We start from the raw sequence: 19,557 nt of genomic DNA, 5'->3' as shown, positions 1-19,557 counted from the left end.
GTATCACTTCCTCATGGTGAAAATATTCAATATCCTTCCTTCTTCTTGCAGCAGACAGTGCATAACTATTCTTCTAATGTTTTTTGGATGGTCCATTATTGTTATCTCTGGTCACCCCACAGTGCAATGGCACACCAGAGCTTCTTGCTCCTATCTAACTATAACTTAGCATCCATTGATCAACCTCTCCCCATCACCCCACCACCACTGTCCCCAGTCTCTGGTACCAACATTCTACTCTCAACTTCTATGAGATCAGCTTATTTATTTATTTATTTTGATACTAGGGATTGAACCCTGAGGTTCTTTATCACTGAGCCATATCCCTAGCCCTTTTAATTTTTTTTATTTTAACACAGGGTCTTTCTAAGTTGCTTAGGGTCTCACTAAGTTGCTGAGACTGGCTTTGGTCCTGCGATCCTCCTGCCTCCGCTGGGATTACAGGCACATGCCACCATGCCCAGCAATAGTTAGAATTCTTAAACGGGTGGTCTAATACCATTTCTTCACCTTCCCTAGTCAAACCCACTGAGGTATGGTTTCCAATTCTACCTCTCCAACCATCTCTTCATTGCTGTATCCAACAGATTATTTCTTGGTGCTTCTTTTCTCCTGTGCATGGCTGAGATCAACTTTTATAGATTCCAAGTATGAGTGAGATCATATGGTACTAATCATTTTGTGCCTTGCTTATTCCACATAATGTAACATCCTCTAGTTCATCCATGTTGTTACAAATAACAGGATTTCATTCTTTTTATGGCTGAATACTATCCTATTGAGAATAATTCCCACATTCATCAGTTGGTGCACATTTATGTTGATTTCATATCTTGGCTATTATGAACAGTGCTGCATTAAACATGGGAATTCGTATGTCTTTTCAAAATACTGATTTCATTTCTTTTGGATATGCACGCAAGTGTGGGATCTATGGGAGATGATAGATAGAGATAGAGAGATTCTGTTTTTCCCATATCCTCGTTAGCACTTGCTATCTTTTGATAATAGCCATTCTTAATGAAGTGAGGTGATGTTTCACTGGTTTTGATTTGCATTTCCTGATGATTAATAATGTTGATTATTTTTTCATACACATCTTGGCCATCTGTATGTTGTCTTCTAGGGGGAAATGTTTATTTATATCTCTTGTCCACTTAAAAACTGAGTTATTCAGTTTTTGAGTTCCCTAAGCACTTTGAGTATTAACCCTTTGTCAGATGTATAGTTTTCAAATATTTTCTCCCATTCTTTAGGAAGCCTCTTCACTCTGATTATTGTTTCCTTTGCTGCAGAAGCTTTTTAGTTTGATGAAATCCCATTTTTCTATTTTTGCTTTTGTTTCCTATGCCTTTGAGATAATTGTCAAAAAAATCCTCACCTATTCTAATGCACTGCTATGTTTCCCCTATGTTTTCTTCTAGAAGTTTCAATTTCAGGTCTTATATGTAGGTCTTTGATCCATTTTGAATCTGTTTTTGTAAGTGATTAAAAGTAGGATTCTAGTTTCATTCTTCTGTAAGTAAATACCCAATTTTCCCAGTACCAGGAATTGAAGACTGTCCTTTCTCAAATGTGTTAGCACCTTTGTTGAAAATTAGTTGGCTGTAGATGTGTAGGGATGTTTCTGGGCACTCACTTCTCTTTCATTGGTTCGTATTTCCACTTTTATGCCAGTATTGTGCTGTTTTGGTTACTATAGCTTTGTAGTATATTTTGAGTCAAGTATGTATCAAGTGTGATGGTTCTGCTTTCTTTTTGCTCAAGATTGCTTTGACTGTTAGAGGTCTTTTGTGCCTCCATATGAATTTTAGGATTGTTTCTTCTAGTGCTGTGGAGAATATAATTAGTATTTTGTTAAGTATTGCATTGACTATAAATTGCTTTGGGATATATGAGCATCTTAACAATATTCTTCAAACCATGAATATGATAAGTACTTCCTTTTCTTTATTTATATGTATCCTTCAATTCCTTTTATCAGAATTTTATATTTTTCATGGTAGATGTTTTTACTTCCTTGCCTGGATTTGTTCCTATGCATTTTATTTTTTGATAGTTATTATAAATAGGATTTCTTTCATGCTTTCTTTCTTAGCAATCTGGTTATTGATGTATAAAAATGCTACTGATTTTTGTAAATTGATTTTATCTTCTACAACTTTACTGGAATTTTTTATTGGTTATAATAGTCTTTTAGTGAAGTCTTTAGGTTTTTCTATATTAGAATCATGTCATCTGCAACAGGAATAATTTGACTTCCTTCCTTTCTATTGGTATGCCTCTTCTTTCTTTCTCTTCCCAATTGCTCTAACTGAGATTTTCCAGTACTGTGTTGAATATGCGTGGTCAGAGTGAATACCCTGTCTTATTCCAAATATATCAGGTAAGTGTGATGTTGTCTGTGAGTTTCTTATAGTTTTTATTATTGAGGTGTTGCTTCTGCAGTCAGTTTGTTCAGTGTAGATAAAAAAATACTTTTTCTCCATCTCCAAAAATAGATATAATTTAGTCCATAATTTTGTTGATGTAAAATATTTAATTAATTTATTGAATTGCATATACTGAACGATTCTTGTATCCTTGAGGCAAATCTAACTTAATCATGATGAATGATCTTTTTGATATGTTGTTGAATTCAGTTTGCTGGTATTTTATTGAGAAATTTTACATCTACTTTTATTTGAGACATCACTCTGTAGTTGTGTAGTTCCCCTCTCCCTCCCTCTCTCTCCCTTTCTCTCTGTGTGTGTGTGTGTGTGTGTGTGTGTGTGTGTGTGTGTGTGTGGTGTGTTCTTATGTGGTTTTGGTATCAGGATAATACCTCACAGAATGAGTTTGGAAGAATTCCCTCCATTGCAATTTTATGGAACAGAATAGAAGAATTAGTATTAGTTCCTTCTTTAAAGTTTGATAGAACTCAGTAGTGGAACCATTGGACCTTTCTTTGTTGGGAAACTTTATTATTGATTAATCATCACTACTCACTATTGATCTGTTGGAGTTTTCTGTGACTTCATGATTCAAATTTGATAGGTTATATGTATTTAGAAATGTATCTATTCCTTCTAAATTTACTAATTTGTTGGCATGTGGTTGTAATAGTCTCTAATGCTGTTTTGTATTTCTGTGATGTCATTTGTAATGTCTCCTTTTTCACCTTTAATTTTATTTCCTTGGGTCTTCTCTCTTTTTTGCTTTGTTAGTCTAGCTAAAGTTTTGTTGATTTTATTTATGCTCTAAAAAACACCTCTTTGTTTCACTGATTTTATTTTTGCTTTTTACTTTTAGTTTTTAGTCTCATTTCTTTCTACTTTAATCTTTGTTATTTTTTTCTTCTTCTAATTTTGCCTTACTAGGTCCTTGAGATGCATAGTCAGGTTATTTGTTTAAAATATTTCTACCAGCAAGTTTTGTTTTCATTTGCATTTGTTTCAAGAAATGTTTAAATTTTGCTTTTCTTCAGTTGAACCATTGTTCATTAAGTAGCAAGTTGCTCAGTCTCCATGAACTTGTATAGCTTCTAAATTTTCTTTTGTTGTTGATTTCTACTTTTATGCCATCATAGTTAGAGATAATACTTGATATGATTTTTAAAAATGTGTTGACTTGTTTTGTAAATGTGTTTATATATATATATATAGAGAGAGAGAGAGAGAATTTTCCATGTGCTGAAGAAAATAACATGTATTCTGCAGCTATTTGTTGAAATTTTCTTTGAATGTCTTTTAAATCCATTTGATACATAGTATATTTCAACTCTTGAGGTTTTTTTGTTGATTTTTATCTGGATCATCTGTCCATTGATGAAAGTACAGTATTGAAATCTGACAGTATTTGTATTGTATCCTATCTCACCCCTAAGGTATAATAATGTTTGTTTTATAAAATTGGGTGCTCTAGCATTAGGAGCATATACATTTACAATTGTTTTATCTCCTGTTTGAATTGATCCCTTGATTATTATGCAGTAACCTTCTTTATCTCTATTTACAGTATTTTTTATTTAACAATCTTTTTTTTTATGGTGCTGGGGATTGAACCCAGGGCCTTATGCTTGCAAGGCAAGCACTCTACCAACTGAGCTATATCCCCAGCCATCTTTAAGATTCTTGAGAGGAATTTTAGCATTTACTGATGATGTTTCCTAAATTATTCATTACTAAAGTGGTTGTCAAATGGCAGTATTCTGATTCTATTATTCTTTATACTAGTTGGTTCTATTCCCAGAAAGAATTTTCCCTTCCTCCCTTTTCCTTTTTCCTCTCTAGCTCTCACAGGTGAGAGAAAAGTACAACCCTGATTATCTGAGTTTGGCTTATTTCACTTAACATGATGCTCTCAGGTTCCATCTGTTTTCCTGCAAATGACAGAATTTCATTTTTCTTTATGGCTGAATAAAATCCATTCTTTATACATACTACATTTTCTTTCCTCATTCATTCATTGATGGACACCTAGGCTGGTTCCACAGTTTGGCTACTGTGAATTTTGCTGCTATAAACATAAGCATGCATGTATCACTGTAGTAAAATGACTCTAATTCTTTAAAATAAGTGCCAAGAAGTGGTATAGCTGGGTCCTGTGGTGGTTTCTTTCTTATTCTTTTGAGGAATCTCCACAGTGATTTCCATAGTACTTATACTAATATACAGTCTCACCAACAGTATAAAAGTGTTCCTTCTCCACATCCCCTCTGGCATTTATTATTGTTTGTGGTCTTTTTTTAAAAATTTTTGTTTTTAGTTATAGATGGACACAACTTTTATTTTATTTATTTATATGTGGTGCTGAGGATGGAACCCAGTGCCTCATGCGCATGCGAGGCAAGTGCTCTGCCACTGAGCCACAACCACAGTCCTATTGTTTGTATTCTTTTTTATATATGTATGTGTGTTTGTGTGTGTGAGTGTGTGTGTGTATTTTAGCTGTAGATGTGCACAATATTTTTATTTTATTTCTTTATTTTTATGTGGTGCTGAGTATCAAACCCAGGGCTTCACACATGCCAGGAAAGCGCTCTACCACTGAGTCACAACTCCAGCCCCATATTGTTTGTATTCTTGACAACTGCTATTCTAACTGCCGTAAGATGAAATCTCAGTGTAGCTTTGATTTGCATTTCCCCAATTCTTAATGTCATTAAACATGTTTTCATATATTTGTTGTTCCTTTTATTTCTTCTTTTAAGTGTCTGTTTAGTTCATTGGCCCATTTATTAATTGGATTATTTGTGGGTTTTTTTAGTTTTTTATATATTCTGAGTATTAATTAATTCTCTATCCAAAGAGTATCTAGCAAAGATTTTCTCTCATAGGTTCTTTCTTTGTCATGCAGATGCTTTTTAATTTGATGCCATCCCATTTATTAACTCTTGACATTTTCTCAATGAAAGTTGTTGCCTGTGCCTATATGCTGGAGTGTTGGCCCTATATTGTTTTCTAGGAGTTGAATAGTTTGTATTCTAATTCCTAGGTGTTTATCAATTTTGAGTTGATTTTTGTGCAGGGTAAGAGATAAGGGTCCAATCTCATTCTTTTACATATGGATAACCACCATTCATTAAAAAGACTATCTTTTCTCCAGTGGATGTTTTTGGCACCTTTGTCAAGGATCAAATGACCATATCTGTGTGGGTTTGTCTCTGTCTTCTGTTCTGTACCATTGATCTATGTGTTTGTTTTTATGCCAGCACCATACAGTTTTGTTACTCTAGCTCTGTAGTATAATTTGAAGTGAGGAATTATTGTGATACCTCCAGCATTGCTGTTTTAGCTTTGGCTATTCTGGTCTTTTATTCTTACAAGTGAATTTTAGGACCATTTTTTCCCTAGTAATCTGAAGAATGTCATTGCTATTTTGATAGGCATTGTGTTGAATCTGTATATTGCTTTTGGTAGTATGACCATTTTAACAATATTAATTCTGCCTCTCCATGAACATGGGAGGTCTTTACATCTTCTGAGGTCTTCTTCAATTTCTTTCTTCAGCGTTCTACAGGTTTCATTGTAGAGGTCTTATACATCCTTGGTTAGATTTATTCCTAGATTTTTTTTGAGGCTATTGTGATTGTGATGGTTTTCCTAATTCCTCAGCAGATTCTTTGTTGGTATATGAAAGCTATTGATTTTTGTATGTTGATTTTGTAACATGCTACTTTGCTTAATTTGTTTGTTAGCTCTAGCAATCTTCAAATGGAGCTTTATGGATTTCCTAGGTATAGAATCATATCATCTGTAAAGAGTAAAAATTTGACTTCTTCCTTATCTATTTTCATCCCTTTTGTTTCCTTCTCTTGCCTAATTGCTCTGACTAGAATTTCTAGCACTATATTAAATAGGAATGGTGAGAGTGGAAATCCTTGTCCCAGATTTTGAAGGAAATGTTTTCAGTTTTTCCCTATTTACTGTGAGGTTGGCTTTGGGTTTTTTGTAAATAGCCTTTTTATTGTTGAGATAAATTCCATCTCTAGTTTCTCTAAGGTTTTTTTTTTGTTTGTTCTGTTTTTTGTTTTTTTTGTTTTTTGTTTTTTTTTGCAGTGCTGGGGATCGAACCCAGGGCCTTGTGCTTGCAAGGCAAGCACTCTACCAACTGAGCTATCTCCCCAACCCTCTCTAAGGTTTTTATTGTAAATGGATGCTGAATTTTTAAAAATATGTTTTGTAGTTGTAGATGGACAGCATACCTTTATTTATTTTTTGTATATTTTTATGCAGTGCTAAGGATCCAATCCAGTGCCTCACACGTGCTAGGCAATTGCTCTGCACCTGAGCTTCAGCCCCAGCTCTGAGTGCTGAATTTTGTCAGAGATTTTCTCTGCATATGTTTAGATGACCAAGTAATTTTTATCCTTAATTCTGTTTATGTAACTAATTGCACTTATTGATTTGATTATGTTAAACCATGCTTGCATCCCTGGAATAAAACCAGTTTGGTCATTAAGCAAAATCTTCTAACTTCAGATGATTTCTATTTTTATACAATCTTCTTAATATGTTATTGAATATGATTTGCTAGTATTTTATTAAGAATTTTTGCATCTAACTTTATTAGGGATATTTCTATTGATTTTCCATTCTCTATTCCTTTCATCTCTAATCTTTACTATTCTTTCTGCTTGCTTTAGGTTTATTTTGTTCTTTGTTTACTTACTTGAGGTGTAAAGTTAGGTTGTTGATTTGAGATTTTTTTTTTAATGTACATGTTCATGGTTATAAAAGTAATATAATTTGCTCTTAGCACTGCTTGTTCTTCATCCCATAAGGCTTACTATGTTGCCTTTTTTTGTTTTTATTTGTCTCATGGTTTCTTCATATGACTTTTCCCTTTAACACATTGGTTGTTAAGAGTATGTTGTTTAATTTACACATCTGTGGATTTTCTAGTTTTCCTCCAACTATTCATTTCTCATTTCTTAGACTATGGTTAGAAAAGATACTTTGTATAATTTCAGTGTTAAAATTTGTTAAGACTTGCTTTGTGGTCTCCCATGTGCTTTTTTCCAAAGAGAGTCCCATGTACACTTGAGAAGAATATGTATTCTTTTGTTGTTCATTGGCATGTTCTGTATAGTTCATTAAATTCAGTTGATGTATAGTATTGTTAGAGTCCTCTACTTTCTTATTTACCTTCTGTCTTATTGTATTATCCATTTTTTATTGTAAACAAATGGGATACATGTTGTTTCTCTGTACATGGCGTAAAGGCATACCATTTGTGTAATCATAAATTTACATAGAGCAATGATGTTTGATTCATTCTGTTATTTTTCCCTTCCCCCCACCCCTCCCACCCCTCTTTTCCCTCTATACAGTCCTTCCTTCCTCCATTCTTGCCACCCTCTCTAACCCTAACCCTAACACTAACCCCTCCCACCCCCCATTATGTATCATCATCCGCTTATCAGCAAGATCATTTGTCCTTTAGTTTTTTGAGATTGGCTTATCTCACTTGGCATGATATTCTCCAATTTCATCCATTTGCCTGCAAATGCCATAATTTTATCATTCTTCATGGCAGAGTAATATTCCATGTGTATATATATACCACAGTTTCTTTATCCATTCATCAACTGAAGGGCATCTAGGTTGGTTCCACAATCTGGCTATAGTGAATTGAGCAGCTATGAACATTGATGTGACTGTGTCACTGTAGTGTGCTGATTTTAAGTCCTTTGGGTATAGGCCAAGGAGTGGAATAGCTGGGTCAAATGGTGGTTCCATTCCAAGCTTTCTGAGGAATCTCCACACTGCTTTCCAGAGTGGCTGCACTAATTTGCAACCCCACCAGCAATGTATGAGTGTACCTTTTTCCCCACATCCTCGCCAACACCTATTGTTGCTTGTGTTCTTGATAATCGCCATTCTAATTGGGGTGAGATGGAATCTTAGGGTAGTATTATCCATTTTTTAAATTTGGGTATTGAGTCTCTTGCTATTATGTTGCTAATTCTTCCATCAATTGTGTCAAAATTTACTTCTTTATATTTAGGAGCTCTAATGTTTGGTATATAAATATCTATAATTATTAAATAAACTAGATATTAGACTAAATAATATTTTCCAGAGGAGTGTGCCCTTTCTTGTATCATGCAGCTAAGATGGGAGGTTTATCACTCACTCAATCAGAGATTGTCTGGGTCACAACTGTGTTGCTACTTTAGTTATTTTCTGGTTTATTTTGGTTTCCTGGGATACAAGCACAGAGTAAGTTCTGCCCTATGATTATTCCATTTTCCCCTTCCTATCAGGAATTTTAGAGCTAAAAAAACATGCAATAATGAAGATCTGTCTTTCTGCTTTTTAGTACAAATGCCAACTTCCTAGGATTCCACATTCTTAGCAAGACCTGTTGATTAAAGTGGACAGGATGGGGAATTAAATGTGTTTAGGGCTTCTGCAGATTTCAGTCTGTCACATATATCCACATGATTATTAAAATTCACACTGGTTTCTCCTTACCCCAGCAAAATTCATCTACTATGGCAAGGCCTATCCTGTAGCTTTCTTTGCCCCTAGGCAAGACAGATGCCCTCAGGGAGAAGTATCACTACTGATGTCTACTCATCTATTTATTGTCCATCTCTAGATCATGGTTCATTTAAACCTACCATTGTACCCACAGTATTCTTGCATTGTATATATTCTGCTATTTTCTTGTTATGGTAGGAGAAAATTTTTTGGTGACCTTCTCTATCTAATTGGTAGTAGAATTACCGATGACTTAAGTTCAATTAGGAATTGGGATGATTCAGAGTTGGAATTCCAATCCGTGTCCAGTCTTGTGGGTTTTAACTGCTAGTATATATAATGTTAATTCCCAACCCAATGTCTGGGTATAGTTTACTGGAGCCACTCTACCTTGACTGGCCCTGAACTACAATTTTGTTACTGAAGACCATTTGTCCTTTTGAAAACTCTCTTGAACTTCTTATCCTTTAAATTTTCCTCCTCTGGAATCAAAAAATGCCTTTTCAGGAAATATGTCCTAAACTGTGAGGTACATAGCTCTGGATTTTCCTGCTTTTCCAGTTATTGACCCTATAATTATTCATTGCATTGGTAGTTTTCCAGTGATTTATAACAAATGCTGTTTTATTTGGTCCAGGTATTTTTATTTGCTCTTAATAGGCGTATTGATCTTACCTATCTAGTTCATTAACAGAGACAAATCTCTACCTTCCTTGGTCCTTGTATTATAGTATCAAGTAAACTAACAGAAACTCTAGAAGTTTCCTCTAGCAGTTTATTAAGATGTATATCCAAAGCCAGTAGATTCCTGGAACCATTTCTGTTCATGCCCCTGACAAACTCAAAGGGAAACCTCATTAAGCCAATGAGTACCTGCGGACTAACTTCTTCAATATTGCTGGAACCATCAACAATAATAGTCATGTGTATTGTTCCAAAGGGCCTTCTTCAAACCACCTAGCAGAGCTGGATACAGTGGTGCGTGCCTGTAATCCCAGCAGCTCTGGAGGATGAGGCAGGAAGATCACAAGTTCAAAGCCAGCCTCAGTAACTTAGCAAGGCCCTAAGCAACTCAGTGAGACCCTGTGTCTAAATAAAATATTTAAAAAAGGGCTGGGGATGTGATTCAGTAGTAAAGCACCCCTAAGTTCAATCCCTGGTACTAAAACAAAAAACATATAGCAGATATGGTATGTTCTTTCATGAATTTTTCCCTGTCTACATGGTTATGGAGAGGGGAAGGAAGGTTGTAATCCCTTATTATTCGTACTCCATTTAGGTTGTGATATGAGAAAGAGAGAAGAGGAAATTAGATCTTATTCTGCTTTATCACCATGTGCCAGTGGGTCTCTTTGGAGCAAGTGTCCTCAACCTGGATTCTCCACTGATCCCACTGTTGTGTAGAGTTTAGGTTTATTTAATGTGAAAAGTGTGTAGAGGTGGGTTGGTTGGCCTTACTGACGTGCATATCTGGTTCTTCCACTGTAGCATGAAAATGCAAGTTCATGTCAATTTCTTACCTTTTCCCCTAGGGGAGAGTAGGACATGAGGGCTGCTAATGAATACTGAGTTAGAACAAGTGACCATTTATGTGAATAATCCAATCTACGTAATGAATCTGATGGAGTCAATATTTGCAGCATGCCGTATCCCAGAGTTTCGATTAAAGTTATAGAGAATTTCTGATTATATCTAAGGATTAAAAACTGACCTGAACTGGATGCCATGCAGGTATGAGAGAATTGAAATTCCAATCCATATTGTACCTCATGTCACCATTGGGAAAGTATGCCTTGAATCAGCAGTGGAGCTGCCCAAGATCCTATGCCAGGAGGAGCAGGATGCGTATAGGAGGATTCACAGGTAGAGCGCCTCTTTGTCCTCTTTTCTACTTCTTGGGGCCTAGTTCTTTTTATCTTTAGCATCTCAACCCATATGAGTCCCTTGTCTTTCACTTCTCTCTGAGAAAGCTGATGTACTTTGGATCATACAAGGAATAAGATTTTTTTTTGGTTATAAAAACAAGATAAATCACAACCTCTTAATATCCCTGTTGCCAAGCACTGGGTCTTGCACACTGAATATGTATTATATCATTGCTTCACTGAGAAGCATTGACTTCAGAATTATCTCATTGAATTATTCTTTAATTTTTAAATAAAACCACATCCCCAAAATCATTTGAAAATTAATAATAATGGGATCCAGGCATGTTGGTGCACACCTGTAATCCCAGCTGCTTGGGAGGCTGAGACAGAAGGATTGCAAGTTCAAGGCCAACCTGGGCAACTTAGGGAGGCCCCATCTCAAATTTTAAAAAAAGAATACTAGGAACTTAAATCATACATATTCATGCAAACTAGGTAGCAAAGGTCCGATGTTGTTTATTATTTCATTAGAAACCATTTTGTTTTTCCTTAGTGCTACTTTGCTACTAACCTTAGCTATTTTATCCCTTTAGCCTTACACATCTGGACTCAGTAACCAAGATCCATAATGGTTCAGGTAAGATTTGTTTTAGTCAGCCTTTTTGTTTCTGTGATCAAAAGACATGACCAGAACAATTGTAGAGGAGTAAAAGTTTAAGGCTTATGGTTTCAGAGGTGTCAGTCCATAGATAGCAGGCTCCATTCCTTGGGGTTCAAGGTGAGGTAAAATATCATGGTGGAAGAGTGTGGTAGAGGGAGGCAGCTCACATGATGATCAGAAAGCAGAGAGAGAGAGAGACTCCACTCTCCAGATATAAATATATACCCAAAAGCCGTGACCCCAATGACCACCTCTTCCAGCCACACCCTACCCACCTAATCTGTGTTTTTCCTATTAAAGTGTTTACCAAGAATCTGTGCAGTCAGATGTCAGCAGTCAGCGGGCCTCTCCTACAGTGGTTGGAGGACAGATTGGAGCAAAACCAACAGCATTTGCAGGAGTTACAACAAGAAAAAGAAGAACTTATGCAAGAACTTTATTCCCTAGAATAAAGCAGGAGACACAATGGGGTAAAAAACATTTTTAAAATTTTGTACTGAACATCATCCAAAAACACACAGTTCACTTGTAAGCAGACAATGGAATAGCATTTTTTTATATTGCAATAGATACGTTTTATATGTAGAGTAAACATAAGATGTCATCCTCACAATTTCACTAGAGTTTATTGAACCTCCTTACTTATAACTGGCTTACAAAGGGTATATGGAAGATGATTTAAGTAGAATATGAAAGTTATGTTTCTAATTGGTGCCTTATAATTATACATAATGGTGTTAATTATGTCATATTTATACATGCACATAACATAATTCGGTCAATTTCATTCCCCAGTTCCTTCCCTTTCCCTCTCCTCCTCCCTTCCCCATCAGCTTGCTGTACTTTACTGATCTCTCTTTTATTATTATTATTATTATTTTAATTAGTGTATTATCATTATATATAAGCAGGATTCATTGCAGCATATTTGTATATGGACATGGCATTATTTGGTAGATTTCATTGTATATGGACATGGCATTATTTGGTAGATTTCATTCCCCAGCATTTCCCCATGCACTCCTCTGAAAGTTATTTTTTTTAAGGCTATGGGAATTCATTGGCAAGGGCTATCTTGGAACAAAATATCTAGGGAATGTATTTTAAATGATTATTTTTTTCTCCATTTGAAACTTGAAAGTCACTATTTTGATTTTCAGATAAAATTAATCCCCCTACACACAGTCAGCTAAAGGAATAAGAGTATTTTATGTTTCTATTTTGTAGTTATAATGTTTATGTTGGACAAGTAAATAATAAGTATGCTAGGGTTGGTGGGAGGAAGCGTAGGTAACTTATCAATAGTCCACCTCTATTCTTTGCCCATACTGAGAACCATATGTCTCATGTCTTCCTTTTTTTTTTTTTTTTTTTTTTTTTGGTACCAGGGATTGGACCCAGGAGTGCAAACCTATCTATCTACAAATTTCTTTTTTTTTTTGGTGCTGGGGATCAAACCCAGGGCCTTGTGCTTGCAAGGCAAGCACTCTGCCGACTGAGCTATCTCCCCAGCCCTACAAATTTCTGTTAAGTATTTTTCTAGAAACATTTAGGATTTAGAATGTAATAAGAATCATACTTTTAAAGGTTTGATTATATTATTTATATCATATATAGACACAAATGATAAATGCATCTTCAGAGAAGAGTTTAGGCCTATTGCATGATGGAAAATAAAGTGAGAATTGGAAGAGGTTAAAAACAAAATGAAAGAAAACAGAGAGCCTCAATCCCAGCAACAGTGATAAAGGTTGCTTTTGGGTTTTGGTTTTTCTTTTCTTGTTTCTCCCTAGATTATTGTTTTTAAAAAAAAATCTAGAACCAGTTGCATCAGAAACAATTGGAGATCAAACTGTCTCTGGGTGTAGAACCCAGAAATCTGCATGAACTGCCTAGCTGTTCTTAGGCATATTTACATTTAAAAACTACTACCCTATGGTATATGGAATGTAAGTGCTGTATTTTTCAATAGTTCTTCTCTATTCTTTTTCTTTCCCTTTAGAACAGATGAAAATATCCAGTGTAAAATTAATTAAGCTAAATCAATTTTAATGAAGAAAAAGTTGGAGGACTCACATGACCTGACTTTGACTTACTATAAAACTACAGTAATCAAGATGTTAAAGTATTGGCAGAGGGATAGACACATACAACAGTGGAACAGAACAGAACCCAGAAATAGACCCACATAAATATGCCAAACTAATTTGACAAACTATTAAAGACAATTCAATGAAAAAATCAAGCTGAAGCAATTGAATACACATTTTTATAAAAAAAAGCCTCAACCTAAACCTCACTAAAAGTTTCTATAAAAGTTACCTCAAAATGTATCATGGATTTAAATATAAGATGTAAAGCTACAAAACTTCTAGAAAAAAAATCATAGGAGAAAAATCTTCAGGAGACAAGTTCTTGAACTTCACTTCAAAAGCACAATCCATAAGAGAAAAAAGTTGATATATTAAGCCTCATGAAAATTTAAAAGTTTGATTCTGTAAGAAATTTTTTAAGAAGAATAAAATACAAGCTATTGATTGAGAGAAATTATTTGTAAACCATATAGTGTCTAATCAACATGGACTTTTGTGCTCAAAACTCAAAAGTAAAAAACAGTCCAATTAGAAAATGAGCAAAAGATACGAATAGACACTTCATTGAAGAGGATATATGGATGGCAAGTAATCACGTGAAAAGATGTTAAACTTCATGAGTCATCTGTGAATGCAAATTAAAACCACAATGATGTATGATGTACACACTTTTTAGAATGTTTAAAGAGAAAAATGATGTTGAGGATTCAAACTGTCCTCATATATTCATGATAGGAATGTGAAATGGTACAGCCACTCTGGAAAAGAGTTTGGAAATTTCTTATGAAGTTAAACATACTTAACCATACAAACCAGCAATTGCCTTCCTAGGCATTTATCCCAGAGAAATGAAAACCTATGTTGGCACAAAAACTCATACAACAATTTTCATAGCAACTGTATTAATAATAGCCCCAAACTGGAAACAACTCCGATGTCCTGCAATGGGTAAATGGTTAAACAAATTATCCATATCGTGGACTACTACTCTGTAATGAAATGAACAATAACTTAAATGGACCTCAGGGGTATTATGTGTGGTGAATGACAAAAAAAGAATCTCAAAAGTTCACATACTGTACAATAGTATTCATATAACATTATTGAAATTACAAAATTATAGAATGAACAGATTAATGGTTGCCAGGGACTAGATGGGGTATGGCATATGTATGACTATACATGGATGGCACAAGGAGTTCCTGTGTGCTGATGGCATAGTTTTGTATCTTGATCGTGGTATTGAGTATATAAATCTATACCTATGCTAAAATTACATAGACCTATACACACATGCATGCATGTAAAATCTGGTGAATCTTAATAAATTCTGTAGTCTACTTAGCAGTATTATACCATTGTCACTATCTTGGTTTCAAAGTTGTACTACAATCGTGTAAGATGTTACCATTGGAGGAAACTAAGTAAAGGGTACATGGGACTGTCCGTACTATTTTTGCAACTTCCTGTGAGTCTATTATTATGGCAAAATTGAAAACATGAATTTTAAATAAAGAACTAGGAATTATGATGCCATTTGTGAAATAAAGGGTGATAAAAAGAAAATCTGCTTCATTTTCTTCATGTATAAAATGAGATTAGAGTACATGGCCACCAAGGTTTCTTTTAGCTCTATATTCAGTCTTTTATAAAATATCAATATCATAAGGATCAGCAATATGAATGAAAGGTATCATTTTCCCAGCTGCACCAATCTGGCTTATCTTTATCAAAATATTGAATTTCAATACAATTCTGTATGCTCTTATGGACACCAGAGTCTACATTTTCATTCATAGCCAAGACTCTTATGGAAACAACATATATTTGTTCTCTCCTTCTGTTTTCTTATCTTCTAAACATGAAACTTACTGCTTTCTGACCTCTGCCCACATCATGCCCTCCTACCAAAGTCACCAATGACTTCCATGTAGTGAAAGTCAATAGATAACTTTTTCTACTGGGTGTGATGGCACATGCCTGTAATCCCAGTGACTTGGGAGGCTGAGGCAGGTGGATCAGAAATTTGAGGCCAGCCTCCCCAACTTAGTGAGACCCTGTTTTTAAATAAAAAATAAAAAGGGCTGAGGATGTGACTCAGTGGTTAAGTGCCCCTGGGTTCAATCTCTGGTACTCCTCCCCCCCTCCAAAAAAAGGATACTTTTCTTGTCCTTGATGAACCTCTTGATCTTAACAGAGTCACTCATTCCTCTTTGACTAACTCTTCTGGCTTCTAGTATTTTTTTTCTTTTTTCTTTCCCTTCTCAAATTATTTCATAGGCTTCTCTATTATTGCTTATGTATATGTAGTTGAAAGATAAAGCCATATCTCCACCATACCTCCATTTCCACCTGCCTGTTAGATATTTTCACTTGGCCATCTTAATGGCACATCAAAGTTAATACTTCCACATCTGAATTCATTCATATTTCCTTTCAGTGTTTCTTACCTCAGAGGATGGAACATTCATTTTCACAAACAAGAAGCTGAATAGGCATCCTAACATCTCTATCACCTTATAAACTGTTTATATTGATAGAGTCATAGCAATTTGAAGTTCTTTTTCTAACTTGATAATCTGAGTTGCAACATGTAGAACAGGCATATGGGAGAAGGGATGGTACATGAAAGTGTCACAGTGCCTGGTGGCTGGGATTACTGCATGAAAATATTAGAGTTTCCAGCCTTGTGAGAGAGGGGCAGGAAAGTGAAAGTTGTCTTCTGCCAGGGTGAGGAGGAAGACAATAATATATTACCTTAAGCAAGTAAGTAAATTGATTAAGGAGATATGTTGAAGAAAATGGGAGCTAGGTTTTCCAGTGTCAGAGACATCAAAAGGAAACATAAAATGAACCCCATGGTGTTGGAATGAAATTGAAAGTGTTAATATGAAGTCTTTTCCCAAAGGAAAAAATATATACAGAGAATGATGAGTGTGTCTGTGTATACATATGTATTGTTCCTAGTTTTTTTCTCTAAGAGGAACTAGAATGGAGAAAGTTTAGCCTTTTCAACAACTGCTGATGGGACAATTAAACATGCAAAAAAAAAAAAGAAGTTGGACCCCTACCCCACACCATACATGAGTACTAACTCAAAATGTATCAATGACTTAAATGTAAGAACTTAAAACTATAAGGACCTTATAAGAAAACAGTGGTATAATTTTATGATATTGGTCATGGCAATGGATTCTTTGATATGACATCAAAAGTACAAGCAACAAAGAAAAAAATAAGTTAGACTTCTTGAAAGTTAAGTAAAAATATACACCATAAGATCATCAAAAGTTAGAAGCTTGGGGCTGGGGAGATAGCTCGGTCAGTAAAGTGCTTGCCTTGCAATCACAAGGCCGTGGGTTCGATTCCCAGCACCACAAAAAATAAATAAATAAATTAGAAACTCGAGCCAGATGCAGTGTCCCACACCTGTAATCCCAGTAGCTTGGGAGGGTAAGGCAGGAGGATCCTGAATTCAAAGTCAGCCTCAGCAAAAGCAAGGCACTAAGCAACTCAGTGAGACCCTGTGTCTAAATAAAATGAAATGCAAAATTGGGTTGAGGATGTGGATCAGTGGTCAAGTGCCCCTAAATTCATTCCCCAGTAGCTAAAAAAAAAAAAAAAAATGTACATGTGGGGCTGCGGTTGTGGCTCAGTGGTAGAGCACTTGCGTAGCTTGTGTGAGACACTGGGTTCAATTCTCAGCACCACATAAAAATAAATAAATAAAATAAAGGACATCAACAACTAAAAAATATTTTTAAAAAAGTAATGGCTGCATGGGAGGGAAGCAAGAATGAAGGAAGGACTGTATAGAGGGAAAAGAGGGGTGGAGGGGTGGGGGGAAGGGAAAAAATAACAGAATGAATCAAACAACATTACTCTATGTAAATTTATGATTACACAAATGGTATGCCTTTACGCCATGTACAGAGAAACAACATGTATCCCATTTGTGTACAATAAAATTTTAAAAAGAAAAAAGTAATGGCTGAAAACTCACTAAATTGGATGAAAGCTATGAATCTATGCATTGAAGAAATGCAAAGATGTTTTTAAAAGCAGCACACACACAATGCTGCAGCTAAAACTATTTTTATTGATTTAGCTCTAAATTAATTAATCTACAAGTGTTAACATTTTGAACCCATTTGAATTTTGTTTTGTAATTTCTTTTTAATCTTTGTTATGTTGAGTAGTATACCCTATGTTGTGTAAATGTTTCCAAATTTTATGCAGTTAAATTAGAGATTTTCGCTTCGAAAATTGAAACAAACAAACAAAGGCAGAGGGCCGGGCGGGCGGGACTGAGGCCCGGAGCCGGGAGGCCAGGGCGGCGAGCACGCAGCTCGGCGGGAGGCGGGCGCCAGGAGATGCGGCTGGTGCGCTGTCCCAGGACAAGCCTGCCGGGCCTGACCCCCAGCCCCCAGCGCTCCCCATGAAAATCCAGCTCCGCGGCACCCCAGCGCGGGTGCACTTGTCGACTTCGGGGTAGCAGCGACTCGGGGCACCCGGGCGGGGTCGGAGCCGAGTGGCTGCAGGACGAGCTGGAGGCGCACGGCGGCGCGACTCTTCTGTTGCTGGATTGCCCGCCCCACGAGCTCTTCCGCTCTCCGAATCGTCGCACATTGAAAAGGCCATCAACCTGGCCATCCCCGGCCTCATGCTTGTGCCGCCCGCGCAAGGCCAACCTACCCATGTGCTCCATCATCCCCATCCACGCTGACAAGGAGCGCTTTGCCACGCGTTGCAAGGAGGCCACCGTGCTGCTGTACAACGACGAGGCCACTGCTGAGTGGCAACCCGAGTCGGGTGCTCCTGCCTATGTGCTCGGACTGCTCCTACAGTAGCATTGTGAGACCAAAGTGTGCAACTGGTCCTCGCCCAGTGGTTCGCCACCCACCTCGTGTTAGGAGCACAATGCCTTCCTTTGATTTACTTGGTTTTGCTATATTTTACTATATGGAACTTTACTATTTGCTTTACTTTGCTTTCGTATATGGAACTTTACTATATGGAATACTACATGAATATTGCAGTGTTATGTGTGACTGTGCAAAAACCCAACGATGTAACCCCAAAAAAGGGGTGTAACCAATTAGAAGCAGTTTGGAACAACCACACCCGACACCCCCAAGTGCCATCCACCGTATCGAACCCCGACACACACAAAAAGAACTATAAGAAGACCGACCAGAGAGCAGGAGACGGTGGAAAGGTGACACAAGGCCTGACCTAAAGTCAGAGAGCTGAGGACACCAGAGGTCACCAGAGAGCTGAGATCCCCAGCAAGCTGAGCCGAGGACGCTGGAGAAGATGGCCCTCAGCCTCCACTACCCCCTGCGGTGAATCCTCCATACGCCCACCGCGTCGGATGGACTGGCAGCGACGCCGGCCTTAAGACACATCACATGGTGAGCACTGGAATGTTGGTATGAGACTAAAGTTGGGCTAAGACTAGAGTGAGATCAAGTAAGTGTGTGATTATGTGCAGTGAATAAACCAGCATTGAGAGACTACCCAACTCTCACGTCTCATATCTTAACCGCTCGTGACACCTGCGCATCACCTCTAACTGCTCCGATGGCGAGTCCGACCGAGAGCTGCCCAGCGGTGCCATTGAATAGGATGGCAGCCCTTTGCCATCCATCCAACCTTCCCGTCAGATCCTGCCCAACCTCTACCTCGGCTGTGCCAAGGAATCCACCAACTTGTATATGCTCAGCAAATATATCCTCAATGTCACTCCCAACCTACGGAGGCCTTCCAGCATGGTGGTGAGTTCACCTACAAGCAGATCCCCATCTCTGACCACTGAAGCCAGAACCTCTCCATCAGCTTCACTGATGAGGCTCGCTCCAGAAGTGTGGTGTCCTAGTGCACTGCCTGGCAGGCATCAGCCGCTTGGTGACAGTCACCATGGCCTACCTAATGCAGAAGATGAACCTGTCAAAAGGAGAAAGTCC

The 19,557-nt window shown here is 37.0% G+C and overlaps 1 protein-coding gene and 1 pseudogene across 5 annotated transcripts in view; both read left to right on the top strand.

The window, feature by feature from the left end:
- BRCC3 (BRCA1/BRCA2-containing complex subunit 3) overlaps positions 1-15,155 on the top strand; it is a 37,933-nt gene extending 22,778 nt beyond the window's left edge. For 3 of the 4 annotated variants that reach the window (XM_079124546.1, XM_079124544.1, XM_079124547.1), the window contains 4 exons: positions 10,701-10,832; positions 11,431-11,474; positions 11,799-11,968; positions 13,501-15,155. In XM_079124546.1, the coding sequence (XP_078980672.1) occupies positions 10,701-10,832; positions 11,431-11,474; positions 11,799-11,950 (328 nt within the window). In that variant the 3' untranslated portion in view covers positions 11,951-11,968; positions 13,501-15,155. The remainder of the gene's footprint in view (positions 1-10,700; positions 10,833-11,430; positions 11,475-11,798; positions 11,969-13,500) is intronic. The other variant, XM_079124545.1, reaches the window with a different exon arrangement.
- Positions 14,526-18,441, top strand: LOC306651168 (dual specificity protein phosphatase 7-like; annotated as a pseudogene). The gene is made up of 2 exons: positions 14,526-14,539; positions 18,042-18,441. The product of its transcript is annotated as a dual specificity protein phosphatase 7-like (transcript).
- The last annotated feature ends 1,116 nt before the right edge of the window (positions 18,442-19,557 follow it).

The sequence above is a fragment of the Sciurus vulgaris genome (assembly GCF_902686455.1).
Source record: "Sciurus vulgaris genome assembly, chromosome: X".
In the NCBI taxonomy this organism is placed as follows: Eukaryota; Metazoa; Chordata; class Mammalia; order Rodentia; family Sciuridae; genus Sciurus; species Sciurus vulgaris.
The sequence above is the reverse complement of the archived record's forward strand: the minus strand, read 5'-3'. Positions and strand labels throughout refer to the sequence as shown.